Source organism: Neofelis nebulosa, chromosome 3 (assembly GCF_028018385.1).
Source record: "Neofelis nebulosa isolate mNeoNeb1 chromosome 3, mNeoNeb1.pri, whole genome shotgun sequence".
In the NCBI taxonomy this organism is placed as follows: Eukaryota; Metazoa; Chordata; class Mammalia; order Carnivora; family Felidae; genus Neofelis; species Neofelis nebulosa.
In genome coordinates this window covers 147,864,578-147,880,176 of record NC_080784.1, presented here as the reverse complement: position 1 = coordinate 147,880,176, position 15,599 = coordinate 147,864,578, and the positions used below count along the sequence as shown (strand labels likewise).

At 32.7% G+C, this 15,599-nt stretch overlaps 1 protein-coding gene across 6 annotated transcripts in view; it reads right to left on the bottom strand.

Moving 5' to 3' along the window:
• ANKRD17 (ankyrin repeat domain 17) overlaps positions 1-15,599 on the bottom strand; it is a 164,075-nt gene that overhangs the window by 123,052 nt on the left and 25,424 nt on the right. The window contains exon 1 of one of the 6 annotated variants that reach the window (XM_058722307.1): positions 5,869-6,227. The exons of the other annotated variants lie outside the window; for them this stretch is intronic. Within the exon in view, the coding sequence (XP_058578290.1) occupies positions 5,869-5,922 (54 nt within the window). The 5' untranslated portion in view covers positions 5,923-6,227. Of the gene's footprint in view, positions 1-5,868; positions 6,228-15,599 lie in introns of those variants that run through there. 6 annotated transcript variants of the gene reach the window in all.

Below are 15,599 nucleotides of genomic sequence, written 5' to 3'. Positions count from 1 at the left end.
GACTCTCATAAACAAAAATCCTAGTGAGTCCCCCCAAATTTTTAAGAATGTACAAGAATCCTGAGATCAAAAAAACAGAACTGGTGAGGATAATCCTCTCTGAGGCTAAAGTTTTCTTGGTCTGTCAAATGGGAGGATGATACTAACATAAAATAGTATATGAGGGTTATCATCACTTTAAAAAATAGCTAACAGTTAAGTATTAACTGTGTGCTAAGTACTACACTGAATGTTTATAGGCATTATCTCATTTATTCCTTATAAGCATTCTAGGAAATGGATACCTACCTCTTCAGAGAGTCATTCAGAAGACTAAATAAAATAATGTTTGTGAAGTACTTGGCACAGTCCCTCTATACAATAAATTTTCAATAAATGGTAACTAATGTGCTCAATTATACTGCCACCATAAAACTATGTGGGCGTCCAATGTACAACATATATCCATATTTAACCAGCTAGTTAGAAGCCTGATTCCATCCAAGACCAAATTATTAATGACCAATATTGATCTAAACACTCATTTAACCAAAAGTTATCACAGACATTAAATGTTTACAAACACCTCCTGAAAGGCCTTTGTCTGCAAATCTGGAAGCTATACACTAAACCAAACACCAGTGGTTTAGCAGAACTTTAATGCTAACTTTGTAGTGATCAATTCATTTCATATCAGAATGAGTTCTTTAGTCAAGTGTTGGAACAAGGACCCCTAACAATGCAGAGCCAGGAAAGTGTCAATGGTTTTGTATGTATATGCGGATAATACATGACACAGATCTTTCCTAATTCATACACCACAGCATGTATTAACCACTAGACTATGATGGGTTAATGTGGGACTAGTGGCATCTGGACAACCCTGCCCTTACTCTCATATAAGTAATAGATTAATTCACATACTTCTAGTTACACTATGTTTTTGCAAGCTGTTTGTGGAGTCTTCCTACTCTACTAAAACAATAAGTATTCTTTATAGGGATTATAAACTAATACAAGTGTGTCTTTTAGCTACCATCTACTATTCCCCCAAAGTTGGTGTATGAAAGCAATGTTACAACTTCTGCCCCTCCCTCCAAGATAAACTCAATTTTTAAATAAAAGTATTCATAATGCATAATACAGCAAGAACATGAATGTGTGTTATGTACAGTATATGCAAACATATATGTGTGTGTTGTATGTATACATACATATACACATATACACAATATGCTGATTTAAATGGTAACAGAAAAATCTTTAAGGACAAAACGTAGAAAATGGGATCCCGGAGACTTTCTAGAGAGCCCAACGTTCATAAATATTCCTAACAATTACACAGATAAGCATAAAAAAGATAAGGTGCTTAAAGAAAAACATGTGCTCAGATAAAGGAAAACATGCTTACTAAAAAATTCAGAATACTGAAAACATGGGTTTCAAACCGTTCGAACAAACAAATGAAGTAAAATGCTAGTATTCAAATACACACTTGAATGCATTCTGAATGCAAGAATACTTAAACACTAATGGCAGACATTTTGTCCTCTAAACTTTTAGTTTGTGAAGCAAAATTAGCTGGACTAATCTCACTGAATTTCAAGCACCTAGCACAGTGAAGGTACTCAATAAATAATGGAGTGAAATTATAAGATTCAATCTGCCCAACACATCTAATCTTTCCAAAACCTCTTAATAAATGGAAAATGTTATCTATATCAATTCAAATAATTTACATATTTAGCTAAATTTTTCGGTCTCTAGATAAACTTATACTTACATCCTAAGATTGGGTTACTCTAATTCTTCCTTGTGAAAAATGTCACCATAGTTATACTAAATATAAAACTTTAAAAATCCACAGAAGACTTGCTGATACAATATATAAATAGTGTACATTTTATAAAGCAATATATTCTACAGAATAAAAAGATATATAGCAAGTAGCTGGTCAGAGTCTACTTTATGGAGATTTTATAATTACTAAAAATAATTTTCATGGTAAATAGAAAGTGGATTTTCCATTTGAACTAAAATATACTATTTACCATTAGTCCATCATGTTGACAAATCAAAAGGATAACATAACTTCCCTGTGACTCTTTCAATCTTATTTAGAAAACAAAAACAAATGCAAGAAAACCCTCTAATGTCACGATAAATATAAATGGTTCTATAATAAATCTACTTCCTGAGGCCCCTGGGTGGGCTCAGTCAGTTAAGCGTCCGACTTCGGCTCAGGTCACTATCTCGTGGTTCGTGGGTTCGAGCCCCACATTGGGCTCTGTGCTGACAGCTTGGAGCCTGGAGCCTGCTTCTGATTCTGTCTCTCCCTCTCTCTCTGCCCCTCCCCTGCTCATGCTGTCTCTCTATGTCTCTCACAAATAAATGTAAAAAAAAAAAATTAAAAAAAATTAAAAATAAATCTACTTCCTATGTTTAAATCTGATCCTTAATTTAGTTCTACCCTAAAGGGTTCAGCCAAATCCTCAACCTACTGGGTCTTTCTTTAAGGAAGAAACAAAGCTGGGGGCTTTTAGCTTACATATAACAACCTATAAAATCAAGTGCAAATGAAGCTAGAAACCATGGCTTTGGTTAACAAAGGAACAAGACTGGGCATGACAGTTATTATACTTCACACTGTAAATATTCTTATTTTCATAAAATAGCGATTTTTAAAAAAAAATTTTTTTAACGTTTATTTATTTTTGAAACAGACAGACAGAGCATGAGCGGGGGAGGGGCAGAGAGAGAGGGAGACACAGAACCAGAAGCAGGCTCCAGGCTCCGAGCCATCAGCTCAGAGCCCGACGCGGGGCTCGAACTCACAGACCGTGAGATCGTGACCTGAGCCGAAGTCGGACGCTTAACCAACCGAGCCACCCAGGGGCCCCGAAAATAGCAATTTTTTAAAAACAAAAATATATCAAATGCTATACCCCCAAAAAAGCATTCTGAATTTAATTAAAATTAAAAGATAAAAATATTTGTGAAGTCTTCTCATTTGTAATTCTTATAGACAACTACTAAAACTGGTTCAATTATAAATAATAAAACTAGAATATATAGTAATCAAGTTTCTGAAATGACCTTTCATATGATTCATCTTATAAAAAGCTTATATATAAACCTCTCAGACATATGCACATCATTCGGCCACACAAATTTGGAATATACAAAAAAAAAGTTTGGAGGACTATTTCTTCTTACTGATCTAAGTACTAAGATCCATTATTACATATGACCTATAGGAAAAGCATCACAATTCTAAAATTATAATCATGTCTCAGCAAAAATAACCTAATTTTTTAAAAAGACATATACTTGGTCCCCAAGCCCTTTCTATCACCTATATTTGGCTATTTTCCCAAGTTATTAGTTAAGGTGAGCTAGGAAGCAATGATATTAATTTGAAATCAATCTTTGCCAGTTTGATTTCAAGTTTTAGATACTTACAATATTTTATTTAAGATTTTGAAGATCACTTAAAACTTCAAGTTAAATATACATAAGTACACATAATAAACAATCACAACTTAAAAGGTAAACTATATAGCACCATGAGAATTAATCTGCACTATATCCACTAATACTGATTTTAGTTTTCTTTTTACTAAGATTTAATAAAAGTACCTTTAAGAAATTTATGATTCAAAGGACCAGGTTACACTTGAACACAGAGAAAAACAGAAGGGGTCCAATGTTTACTATAAATAAGCAGAAATCTACATAAAATTTGAGATGTTCAAAAAAGTCACAAAGATGAAAATTATAGTGACAAAGTTAAAATAGCTCAATATTAGGTATAATAATAAAATTATCACTGTGGTATATAGATGAATGTCATTATTCATTATTGGACATTTATACAAAGAGTTAATTCTTTTTTAAAAAAGCAAAACAATTTCCTGGAAATCTTGTAGTGCAAAATGTTATCTATTGACTTGCAATATGAGGTACTTTAAAAAATGGTACATTTAGTTTTAGACAGTTAATAAGTTTATTTACATAGGTCATTATGACTACTTACAATTTTGGAAAAGAAGCATATTTTATTACTACTTGGTAATTTTTCATACTTAGTCTGCCAATTATTGATGAATATGCAGTTAAATCAAATAATATTAAATAAAGAGAAAACCACTCAGTATGGTTTAATGCAACAGGTATACAGGAAACAAACTGAGAAAATAACACTAAACAATTTTAGTGGAAATAATGAAATGTCAATTTTTAAGACAGCATTAGAAAAACATATACATAAGGCACAAAACTAAACTCAAGTGGGTTTTTCCCAGAAAATAACTCAGACTTCCAAAATCTGTTACATAAATTTTAAATGGCTAATGAAAACACCAATAGATTTACTGTAATCTGTAAAGTACAGTTCTTTAAAATCCACACACAAAAAAAATGTTTTAAAAACACATTAAAATATACCACTAGACCTTATAATCTAATCAGACTTATTTAAACTGAGCCCCCAAGTCATGTGACCACTCCTAATTACTGAAGTTCCTTGATGAAAGTACATACCCCTATTTCTAAGTAGATAATACGTACCATCTCTAAGAAAACCCGATAGTATCAAAGTTTAAAAGAGAGAGAGAGAGAGAGACAGACAGAAAGAATGGAAATTAACCAGAGAATTCAACTCAGACAATAAGCTTTTAGGATGGGGGGAAAGAGTATGTTGGCAGGTGTCTGCAAGGAGCTAGATAATACAATGGAATCAGTTTTCATTCTGCAGAACAGCCATGAGACTTGCTGCAATGTCAGCTCCAAGCACACACTGAGGGACTCCAGAAAATGCTCATTGATCATGCAGCACTTTATAATGCGCATAGGCTTTTTTCTCCTGCTAACCCCGCCTAGCTTCCCTTTGCAGCTTATTTTCCCAAGCCCTCTCCTCCTAATACAATCTCTTCCTGAAGACAGTGACATATTTAATAAATTGTCTTACAGTCTAAATATTAGGAATACCACTCACCATCATGAGCCTCTTTATCTTAAATTAGCCAGTTTTTTCTTAATGATGGAGGAAAAAACTCTACACATCCACAGATTTAAAAATGTATTTTAAATATCTATACCTACAAATACAAATGTTTGGTAGTTATACTATATCCAAGGCCAAAGCCCATTATACTTCCACTTTGACATGTATTTCCTTGAACTGATTTATACTCAGAGGTTCTTATAAAATTGATACAACCAGGAATAAAAAGAAAATTAATTTAAAATCTTCATGACTCAAAATGCAGATTTTTATTGTGAGCTCTCAAGCATTAGTGCCTTAAATTTTAGGGCCTTTTATTTTTTAACTTAATAATTAATTTTATAATGTCAAAGTCACATGAAAAATCCAGAACCAGAATGTACCAGCTAAATTAAGCAATCAGATTGATATATATGCTTAATTTTACCCTAGAAACTAAGATAACCAGCTGTTTTTAATAGTTACAGCAAGCAGAGCTTTGGGCTTAAATATGTAAATGAATTCTAAGACATATGACACTAAACCTACTCAAAGCTGCTTTGTAGACCCCACCTTCTAATGAGTTAATCTAAAGGTCACCACCACCAGCCAACATTTTTTCACTAAGTCCGAGGCCCTTTCTTCTTTTTTTTTATTTCCTATTAAGCATACATCTACAACTTACAAAACATGAAGTTTAAACAAAATAATTCTAGACTTGTTCAATAATCATGTGAACCAGACTGGCACATTTTCACAAGGAATAAGGTCTGACCAGATCTTGCTTTTATGCTCTGTCTCTCTATGCTCTCTCCTCTAATCTATTCATCTGTAAAATAATTCCGGCAGATAAGATTTCTTTGTTCAGATTTCAACTTTCATTTCATTTACAAACCTAGCCCTACCTCAAGAATGTCTTCTAGAACATATGCTTCCATTTCAGCCGCTGTCTCCACCATGTTTTATCAAACTGCCATGTTTCTTACTGCACTATGATTAGATCATTGCCAGCAGGAACACTCCTCTGTGTCAGCAAGGGAACAGGAAATGGAATGTTCTATTACATGCCTAAAGCAGCTTAGCTGTTCACTAGCCAGGCATCTACCAAAAGAGCAGGGGGTGACTCACTGTGTATTTTTTAAAGATACAGCAGCTCTATTCCAAAGCAAACTTCTGTCAAGTAATTTTAACAGACAAAATAAATAAAGTCTCTTATTTTATCATTCCAAATTTTAAAATCCTAAAATTTCAAAAAAAGAAATAATTATACATTTTTTAAAAAGCTATTTAAACACGTCTGGCTTCCTGGTTGAACAAAAGAGGTTGAAGTGGGTTACGTAGCAATTTATCCTTAGTAAAGCCTTGTAGTGAGATTAATGGCTATATTAAATACACAAAGAAAGAGGCAAGGTAATACCAAATTAGGAATTTGCTACATTAGGCAAATGCATTACATAACATATACATTATAGTTGCTGACTTAAGGGTGTCAAAAATAACCCTTAATGTAGATTTTGTGAATAGTAAACGGGTATTCTAGAAACTAATCTGTTTGGAAATACCTAAGAGAATGAGATTAACATTCAACTGATTTACAAGTTCTGAGGCAAGACATAACCCATCATGGTTATATTCATTTTCTAACAAAGTCTTTAATTTCATTTACTAACCAAAGAAATGGTCCTTCACCCCCTTATCACAAATACTATAAGAGATTAAAATATTTCAGATAAAAGAAATTCAAAAAACTGTACCTGAATCATTAAACAGCAAATAAAGTTGCTGACTGACTGCAGAGCCAAATTATATTATATTCATTACTGTAACTGATCCTCTATTTAGTAAAATTTGTTACCTTGTCAAATTGCTTCCTTACATAATCTGGAATATGAAAAATGCAATGGGAAAGAAACAATGTTTTATGCTCTGTGGCATTAATAAAATAACTGTGCACATGTAGGAGTGCCACACAAATTAAACTTGGTGTGATTCCTAAGGTGAACAGTCTTCTAGTCTAAATTTTCCTAACTAAAGAAAACGAATTTTTAAAAGAAAGGAAAAAAACAGGAAAAAATTAGATGAAGGAGTTATTATTAACTTGGCCAAATCTAAGCTGAGAAAAGTCATGATATGAATGACATTGCCAGTAATGTCTCCTCAAAATGATGTCATGTTTTAGTGGAAATAGATTTTGTAGTTCTCTTGGGCCTCAGATTATTAACCTGTAAAACAGCATAGCATTCATTCAACATGGAGTATCTACTGTATATCAGAAACTGTTCCAAGTGTAGGCAATAAAGCATAAAATTTCTTAACAGATTTATATGAATATTAAATAAGAAAAATTTAATATCTGACATTTAGGGGGTACCCTTAATATGTCAGGAAATATAAAAGGGGTTTTTTTTCCTAATAAACATGTTATTTAAACCTCACAATAACCCTGTCCATAAAAATTTAAAATAACATTGACAATTACATTAAACTTACTATATGCCACACGCCATTTCAAGTCTTTTGTATGTATTAACTCATTTAATTCTCACAATAATCCTAAAAGAAAGGGAGGAACTATTATCTCCATTCTACATATATAGAAACTAAGGCACAGAGGGATTAAGAAATTTGCTCAACTTATTCCCAACTAAGCTAATTAAGTTGAGGAGCTAAGATTTAAACCTAGGCAGCTGGCTCCAGAGTCCGTCCTCTATCTACTATACTTCCTCCAGGTGATATTATTTTTATTTTACAAATAAGGAAATCAAGTCTCAGACAGTGTGCAGTTATATAGCAGAGTTGGAACTGAAATCCAGAACGGGTCTGACTCCAAAGGCTTGTGTGGGATAAATGGGAAACAAATGATATTAAAAATGTTTTCCCTCAAGCCATATATAGTGCTTACATCTAAGTATGGGTATGCCTGGCATTTGGAGGCTTCTCAAACAAAATAATTTCCATTGTTAAGACCTAGCTTAAGAGAAACTAGCTAGCAAAGTGGCTTTCACGATTTCCTTTCTTCCAGGTCAATTCTTTCTATGCATCAAATAAATTGCTTCACCCTTGGATTAAGAGAAGTCAACAAGGTTTCTCTTTTTCAAATCTCCCTCCAACATAAGCAAGCAAAGATAGATTTGACTTCAAAGAACTCACTTTAGGGCACTTTTTTTCCCCCCATAAACCAAAAAATAGTCTTTCCAACTTTATTTGACAAGGAATCAGGCCCTCTATGCCTCAAACCAATCAAACCATTTACTATCTCCTTCCTTTCCATTCTAGGATTACAGGGTGTTTTTCTTCTCTTTTTAGATACTTACTGTTAAATTTTTACCAATAAAATATGTGATTACAGCTTTCCTACAGAATTATGGATGCTTACAAACCATTTATCATCTCTCCCTCTCCCTCTCTCTCTTACAGATCAGAAGCTTGATCAAAGGAGGAAACATTTTGTCGCCAATATATAACCAGGGCCAGCAAAGTATCTGGCATAGAGCAAGCACTTAAGCATTTGTTGATTAAACAATAAATGCATGAATAAAGGAATTGTTGGATATCCAGTAATGCATCATAATCTCTTTTAAATTACTGCTACCATTAGAAATAACTTCTGATGACAAAAACATTATCATTTAGGTCACTATTTAGATCATTATTTAGGTCACTGAAATAAGATATTAGAAATATTTGATACTATAAGCAGAATATATATTTCAGAACTTATTTAGTTTTTTTATTATATAAGCAAAATAATTATTTACTGTTAATTTTATTTAAGAGTACGTTTTGTTAATATGATAACCTATGCCACAGCATTAAATACTCTGGGCAAAAGTTATGAAAGAGATTCATATGTATCAGTCTTAAAATCCTACATCCTAAAATGAGCCACCTACCTTCCTTCTAATTCAACCTCATATCTTGGCAAAAAAAAAACCCTGTTTTGCCATTTGTCTAAAACTGATTTCAATGGCACAAGGTCTTTTATATTTTGCCAGCAGCAAAAGCATTAAAGTGTAAATAGTAGTTAACATATGAACAGTTATGCAAATTAAAACCAACATATGTAAATAACAAATTATAAAAGAAAATACTTAGTAAAGTAAGATTCAAATGGCCAAAGTGGAGAGAAAAGCCTCTCACAAAAAAGGGGGAAAAGGACAGAAGAACCTCAATAAATACCAAGATAGGGTAAAAATCTTCTAAAATTTATTAGGACCAGCATTGGTTTCCTTGAATTAGGAACAAGAAAACCAAACACACACACACACACACACACACACACACACACACACACACACACAGAAATGCGTTGATGACAAGCAAGCAACATTATTTTGTATGATTTAACATTTTGTTTATTCATCTATATAAAACTATTTTTAATCAAAAATTCCTAGTTAAGGGAGTTTTATTCCCATCAAATATTTTTTTGTTTCAAAATCCACATTTTCGACCAAAACAAGGACAGATCATTGGTGGCAGGACAAATGTAACAATTTCATTGTCCTACATAAAAGCAAACTACTAGAAAAATAAAATCTAAACCAACTCCACCTCTCAAAATGTACGAAATGTAGTCATTATTTTATAATATCTTCATTTTTTTTCTTTTCTAACTGTAAGTTCTATTTAGGCAGAAATTTGAAACCCAAGTGTGAAATAGCCTGGACCAAGCATTAATGAGACACATATATTAAAGAATTAAATAGAACTTAAAAGACTAATAAAATCTGGTCAAATTTCTGAAAGCCCAAACATTCTTAAAACAACAGTATCTCCATGATTTTACATAATATTTCTCCTAAACCAATCATGCTATAAACTGAGGATTCTAGATGTCTATCTACTAGTAGCACAGTAATATTCTTTTCATTACCACCATAACTTACTTTTTTATTAACTATGGTTTTTATCTATAAAGTAATACATGTTCGTGGAAAACATTCAATATGAAAGAAAACAGAAGAAGTTAACCTACCTCTTACCAACTCCTACAGGGTACAATTAGCTAGTGTATTCCTCCAGAAATAACCTACATACATGATGTATATCTTAGTGTAAGATTAGTTTTTTATACAAATGGAAGCATATTATGCATACTTTTCTGCATCCCTATTTTTGTAATTTAATACTCCATAATTGTTTCAGGTTAGCACAAGCAGATCTATCCATTTTGGCAGTTGCTAAAATTTTCACTGAAAACTGTACTATAATTGATTTAACCCATCCCTACTGATGGGTATTTCTACTGTCTATGTTTCAAAATCCTGCAATAAGCATGCCCAATAAAAGGGCATACACACTATACATACCTTAATATAACTGTATGGTGCATTTCTTGACATATGTATTTAAATTTTTATGTTACCATACTCTAAAGGAGCTGGACTAATTTATATTTGACATTAAATGAGACTGACTGCTTCCCTAGAAATATTAAGTATTAATGATACAAATCTATTTAAAAACCCAGATCAAAATTCAGCTTCAGTTTTAAAAACATATCTAGATTTATCCTTAGTTCATCATTTCTACTTTTCAAGGAATAGCAAATGAAAGTTACACCTCCTCTCAATTAATTTCTGCCCCTTACCAAAATAAATCACATAAATTCATTCCCTGACAGATTAGGAACTTCAGTTGCTGTCTACCAAACAAAAAACAAAACAAAACAAAACAAACAAACCAAAAAAACCCAGCAATGATGCGGATGGGAGAAGAGAAAAAATGGGGCATTAAGAAATCCGTTTAAAAATTAAAAACAATTTTTTTTACATCTATTTCTGCTAAATTATAAATTCTATCCAGGTTTAATTGGTTCTTTAACTAAGGAGTAAATTGAAGTTTCTGCCAGAATTTAGTATTCTAAAGATACAGAATTCTTTGAGTATATTTTTACCAAAGGAAATTAATTAAATAATGGTGGATATATTTGCTTCCCTTCCACATTTATTTCAAACTGTACATTTTTAAGGCATAAAACTCTATGGGGTGTCTGGGTTGCTCAGTCGGTTAAGCATCTGACTTCGCCTCAGGTCATGATCTCGTGGTTCAGGACTTCAAGCCCCTGGTCAGGCTCTGTGATGACAGCTCAGAGTCTGGAGCCTAGTTCAGATTCTGTCTCCCTCTTTCTCTGTCCCTCCCCCACTAGCACTCTGTCTCTCTCTCAAAAATAAACATTAAAAAAAAAAAGGCATAAAATTCTTCTCAAGGATTCCTTCCATCATTATTAAAAAAAAAATCAAATACACAGTAAGAAGATAGAGCCATACATAAGCAATTTTTATCAACATAAAGAGCACTAAACAGTTTATCTCAGCTTCTTGTCATACATTCCAGGTTTAATTTTGATAAAAATGTTTACAAATAAGAATGATTAAACCTACACTAGAACCTCCATACTAAATGTTAACAGTTGGACAAGTTTATGGATATGTGCAGGAATACCTAAAAGGTTTAGGTAATGAAGGATTAGGTAAGGATATTTAAAATTGTAACTTCATAAAGAGAGTAATACAAAGGCCATCCAGGAGTATATTCTAAACTGAGGTAACATGAAATATTTTATAATAACCTATTTTATTGCTTTAATAAGTTTTTTCAATACTAATACTATAAAAAGCCCTAGCAAACTTTTTTCTTAGATAGATCATCATTACCATTTTCATCAAGCATTAATACAAATACGTTTGTTTTCACCAGGTGACAGGGTTTATACTGCATAATGGATATAGAATGACAAAGTCAGTCTACCTCCAAGAGTCCATAATCTAGAAAAAATTGAACCTCTTTCTCCACAAAGTTTAACATCAAAATCTTCAATGATTTTTTTCCCTCTTCTCTGAATTACTATCCCTTTTCATTTTTCTTTAAGCCAACAAATAAATAAAACCTAAAACTCTTCTTCAAAAAGGGTCAAATATCAATATATTTAAATAAAATATTTCATCCAGATGTGTCTTATGTACAGAATGGAATACAAACACAGTCTTGTCCAAATATAAGTAACATAGTAAGCAAAGTAAGAAACAAAGCAGCTTGTTCCTCTTTTCACATCTCCAATAACAGTGTGCCTGTTGGACACTTGCATTTGTTGTCTCTACTCAGGATGGGTCACACCATGAATTCATTCTTTTTCCAGTATTTCACAATAGGTTCTATGTATACAAAATTGATAAAATATTTATTGTTTTTAGGTCACACTCACCCCTCCCAAATTTGTCTGTACTGTACATTTTCAAATAAAAATTTGTAAGTACATATATAAAAGGAATTACTTATTTCAATGGTTTTTTGTTTAGTTTTAAACTGGCTAAATCTAATGACAGTATTGCACTCTCAATTTGGTCAACAAAACATTAGCTGTCTTCTACTCCAAAGCAACAAGTAGCTACCAACAAAATGAAATACAAACACATCTACAGTCCCAACCCTCCACCTCCCGCCCCCAACACATATACATCCCACACAGGCAGAAAAGTAGAGAACGAAAAGAGGCTGAGGATAAAAATACAAATTAAAAGAAAAGACTTAAGTCCAAAACCAACTCTTTAAGTCATCAAATTCCACCACCCTTCTGAAGGACAACTGTCCTACTCTAGGAGACTGAAGAAACAGCTCCAGGTAACATGCTTAAGATATTTTCCAAAGGCATGGAAAATAATTAGGGTGTAAAAACTATCCAAGTAACCTTGGACTTCCAATACTGTCACTGGCTCTCCTCCTTTGGTTCCTGAATCGTTTGAAGTCAATGGCAACAAGCTCCAATCAATATGGTCTCTCACGATGCCTGTTACCACTCTATTTCTAGCCTAATATATTCATAACAAAACTCGAATAGTTTGTTGGCAAACAATTACTGCAAATACCAAAAGACTGACTACTCTCTCAGATTCATAACTCCATATCCTAAGAAATGTATTACATTAAATTGTCTCTATCCACCAAACACTAGACCAAAAATTACAAAATAGGGTACCATTCCCTATTCCACTAACCTCATCCTGACCATAGATAAAGAATCTTTAAGAATCTTCACATAAAGCTATCTCAGAGCATAATTGACTTTCAGAAGTTCCCAAGGTGGATATACAGACAGGATTCCAACACAACCCTCATATATGTGTGTGTGTGTGTGTGTGTGTGTGTGTGTGTGTACGGAAATACTGATTTCATTCTATGTAACTGTAAACTATCTCTTTGGTCATTATGAGGCTATCTCACAACACACCTATCTGTTACCATTACTTTCAACTTCCCCCCACAAATTTCAAATATCCACTTTTACTGCCAAATCTCCAACAAAAAAATATCACAATATAAGAAAATAGAAGTTATTATTTAACAACCTTCATTTGTGTGACAGATATCTCACTAGCATGCTTTATGAAGTCAAATTTAACCCACATTCATATCTTTCGACTCCTCCATCACCAATTTCTTATCACAGTCAAGTATTTTTAGAAAGCCTATCAACTCCCATTTTCTTCAGGAACATATATGCCAATGTCTCCCAGTGAAGACAGTCGATATTTTTTAAAGGGTAGACACTGAATAACTAATAACTTTCAAAATATTTAAAAGCATAACTGAACTGCCAAACATAATTTTATACTTAATATGTTTTGTATGTTTAAAGAAACCATTGCCCTCTTATACAAATTCCACAATTTCCAGTAAAACACTTAGTTTTTAAAGTATTTTTCATAATTGTTTCAAGAACATACATTTGCATAACTTGATTTTTTTTTAGCATTTCAACTTACTTAGAAAACTATGTACAATTTAATATAGGGTCTTATGCAGTTTACACTTTCAATACTTAAATGCACATATCATAAAATTTTGTAATTTTTAAAATCAAATCTGCAAAACATACAAGTAGAAATCCGCTTCCCAAAAGATCAAGTTTCTGATGCAAGACTCCTATAACTAAGCTTAAAGAAAAACATTTTACTGGGGCTCCTGGGTGTCTCAGTCAGTTAGGAGTCCAACTCTGATTTCAGCTCAGGTCATGATCTTACAGTTCATGAGATCAAGTCCTGTGTCAGGCTCTGTGCTGATTCTCTCTCTCCCTTTCTCTCTCTGCCCCTCCTCCATTCTCTCTCTCAAAATAAATAAATATAAAAAAAAAAAAAAAAAACATTTTACCTACATACACCATAAACAGGATGCTAACCCACCTTATACTAAAGTGGTATCAAAATACAATTAACTTTATTAAAATACACAAATAAAATTAATCCTTTCATTCAACAAATATCATCTAGCTAGGGACATAATATCAGGGCCATCTCTAGAAGGATAAAAAAAGGCCATTTCTACCGCCATCTTCCTTCTTCCAGTTCTTCCAGAAGATACACCCTGCGTCTATTAGCTGTGGCTCTCCCTGATCACAGGATTTCCTCCTTACAGACAAACTAGGCTTCTAATCCTGGTCTTTAGTACATCAAAGAAAATGTCATCTTATTAAGAGTCACTGGTGGGAAAAAGCGCTCCAAAATTTTCCCATATATCCAAATTTTTAACAATAAATATTCTTTTAAAAAAGAATCATGGAAAGGATTCAGAAATTGGCATATAAAATCAAGAGTATATGCCAGTCAAGAAATAATTATGCATTCTACATAAAAATAGCCACATTGGATTCTATGCAACTTTCCGATTTCCTGGAATTAATCCCAAAGTGTCTTCTACTTCTACCTTAGTTTCTAAAAACCATGTGACCCTGGAATGTCACTTGATAAATAAAATCACTATTATCTAACTAGATAGATGAAACTTCTGCAATCTTTTTAATGTTATAAATGTGATATATGCGAGTAAGATTTTTTTTTTTTTCAAAATTCGAAGGCCACAAAGGCACAAAATGAACAGGTCTTTTTCATACCTGTCTGCATCAACATGGCAATACACTGTTATGCTGTTAATAGGTTTCTAGTGTCTAGTGTGGTTACAGGTTAACTTTAATACTATTTTACTTCTGTTTCTTAATTCACCATTTTTATATTATCTATTGACTGTCCATTGAAGAAATGAGCACTAACCCTTCCTCTCTTGCCCTCAATTTCCTACTAATTGTTCTTTTTTACATTATAAAGTTTTATAATACAACCTATTTTATATATCTTCTAAGTTGATTCTAAAACTAAAAATCAATTAAGTACATTTATAATGTACCTAAGTGAATACTAATTACCGAGGGAAATACAATTTTTTATCATTTAGACATTACTAATTGAAAGAGAATTGAACATGTATCCCAGGCAGATGAGTCTTGAATTTTATTTTAGGTTTCTTCAGTTCTTTGTGAAGGCCCAAAATTGCCACTGTAACTACTACCAGGTTTCCTCCCACCCACACTGCCCTACTACTATATCCTCTTTCATGGACTAAACTTTTCATTGTACTAGACTATCTCAAATATTTTCATATAAGGTGCAAAGCTTTTCCAAGTATAAAAAAATGTACTTGTCCTCTTATGATAAATAGTGTGGTTGAGTATAGAAAATTTAGGTCCAAATCTCTTATCCCCCAAATGTGAAGATACTGTTCCACCGTCTTCAAGCATTCATGAAGGCTGCTAAGAACTCAGTCATTTCATTTTCCATTTTTTACTCCCTTTCTCTGGCAATAA